The sequence below is a fragment of the Triticum aestivum genome, chromosome 2B (genome assembly GCF_018294505.1).
Source record: "Triticum aestivum cultivar Chinese Spring chromosome 2B, IWGSC CS RefSeq v2.1, whole genome shotgun sequence".
Taxonomy (NCBI): Eukaryota; Viridiplantae; Streptophyta; class Magnoliopsida; order Poales; family Poaceae; genus Triticum; species Triticum aestivum.
The window spans coordinates 538,788,154-538,790,153 of record NC_057798.1 but is presented as its reverse complement, the minus strand read 5'-3'; the positions used below and the strand labels follow the sequence as shown (position 1 = coordinate 538,790,153).

Sequence of the window (2,000 nt, the reverse complement as noted above, 5' to 3'; positions counted from 1 at the left end):
TTGTTTGTAGTGTTAAATTTTAGTTTGAATTCAAATTTGTAGATGAGTTCGTCCCACGATTCTTCCGATGAAGAAATTGATCTTCAAGAGGAGGAGGATCTCGCAATGGTCCTAGCTATGCACATCAACAAAAAGCCGAAGCATGGTGGTTCTGTTTTTGGTCATCAGAAATTGTGGAGGGAAAGGATCGATGCCCACAACAAATTGATGAGGAACTATTTAGCGGAGAATCCCACATACCCCGGGTCCTACTTTCGGCGCCGTTTTACAATGTGGGTATGAATCCCACATACCCATTTGGTACATCATGAACGCTTGTGTGATCATGCATAACATGATCATCAAGAACGAGTGTGGGCAAGCTGTCCCATGCAGTTCTTGCGCTATCCTGGCTCTTGCATTTCCAGCGGTCCCCCTTGTTCGATCTTACTCATCAAATGGCATTCAGTTCATATCTGTAAGTTCGTTCGATCATTGACAAGGTTCAAAGATGGACTACTCTCGGTATGAGTTGATGGGACACCCCGTGTGAGTGCGGGGGAGGGTTGAGAGGGTGGCCTGCTTTGTTGCCTCCTATCATGTCATTTGATGTGCCGAAACGCATGATAAACTTTAGAAAGGATCTAGTCGAGAAGTGGTGGGCATGGAATGGGCGACAAAACACATGATGTTGTATGTTTGTTGTATTGTTATTTGTTGTATTGTATTAAATTATTTGTTGTATTGATCATGAACTATTTGTTGTATTGAAGTTTAATTATTTGTTTGAGTTGTAATAATAATTAAACTATTTTTTGTTGATTTATTTTGTGTGTGTTTGATCTTCTTTGTTTCACTTTAAATGCAAAATGTTGTTTGTGCTGGACGGACACGCTCTATTTTGCCGCGCCTGCTGAAGCGGCGCTCTGGCACGCTAAAAAAATTCAGCATATGGTGAAGCAACTGTGCGGTCCAGCACGCAAAAGGGCTATTACGACGCTGTAAAAAAATTGTGCAGCGCGCTTTGAAGATGCTCTTAGCCAACTGAACCTACGCCGGGAAAGGCACAGCGTTGCACATCCCCTTAGTTAAGAACTTAAGACCTACAAGGGTGCAAATATGCAGCTACATTAGCTTCATGCCCACAGAAGTTAGCTCCACACAAACATTTTTTTGAGAACACAGCTCCAGGGAAACATGTTACATCAGGTCTTGTGTAACTGTAATGGAGTTGGTCTTGTCTAACTGTAATGGTGTTTTGACAGATTGAGGTACCGATGCAACACAAAATATATACTCCCTTCTACATACTTATATAGGACACTCATAAACATGCTACCACAACAGAAGTGGAACATATCGATGAGTGACATGTAAGAAAATGCTGACTGAGGGGCTCTATCAATGGCCAGATATGCATAATACAGATGGACAGAACGGGACAGTACCAATACCTGATAATTCCCCCTCAAGTTAAGGAAGAAATACATTCCAAACAAGAAAAGAAAAAAGGTAAGGAAGAAATGAGAGAGTGCTTCATCATTTGAGAAGGATGCTACCCTTTAATCATCTTCGATGCTATCTCCTGTGCACTCTTCAAACAAGAAAGTGTATTTGTTATGTCGTTATTACTTTGAGCAGATCTCATGTCATGCAGTATCCTGCGGCATGCTTCCATCAACCCCTGGTGAGGCTCTGCACAAAGCAAACCAACTTCTGAAGAGCTTTCCCGTGGTCCATCACTGGATGGTTCGTCCATTAACCTCACCAGCTTGTTTATATCGCGCTTACTCATCTCTTCTTGCAGTTTGGCTGCCATGACCGATGCCCGCTTAATACATCTGAACGGGAGCTGCAAAGCAGGATCACACCTCAGAAACCAATAGATAGGAATGACGATTAGTGCTTCACTTCAATATGTTCAAGTACACAATACACTCATTGTTCAAACTGCGTAAGCTCAACTGGAAGAAGAAAAGACTAACTGATCTATTATAAAAGATTAGCCCCATTTCCCAAAA

General features: G+C 42.0%; 1 protein-coding gene across 1 annotated transcript in view; it reads right to left on the bottom strand.

Moving 5' to 3' along the window:
* Nucleotides 1–1,251: 1,251 nt before the first annotated feature.
* LOC542976 (DNA mismatch repair protein MSH3) overlaps nucleotides 1,252–2,000 on the bottom strand; it is a 7,115-nt gene continuing 6,366 nt past the window's right edge. Inside the window, exon 13 of the mRNA XM_044462510.1 lies at nucleotides 1,252–1,831. Within this exon, the coding sequence (XP_044318445.1) occupies nucleotides 1,535–1,831 (297 nt within the window). The 3' untranslated portion in view covers nucleotides 1,252–1,534. The remainder of the gene's footprint in view (nucleotides 1,832–2,000) is intronic.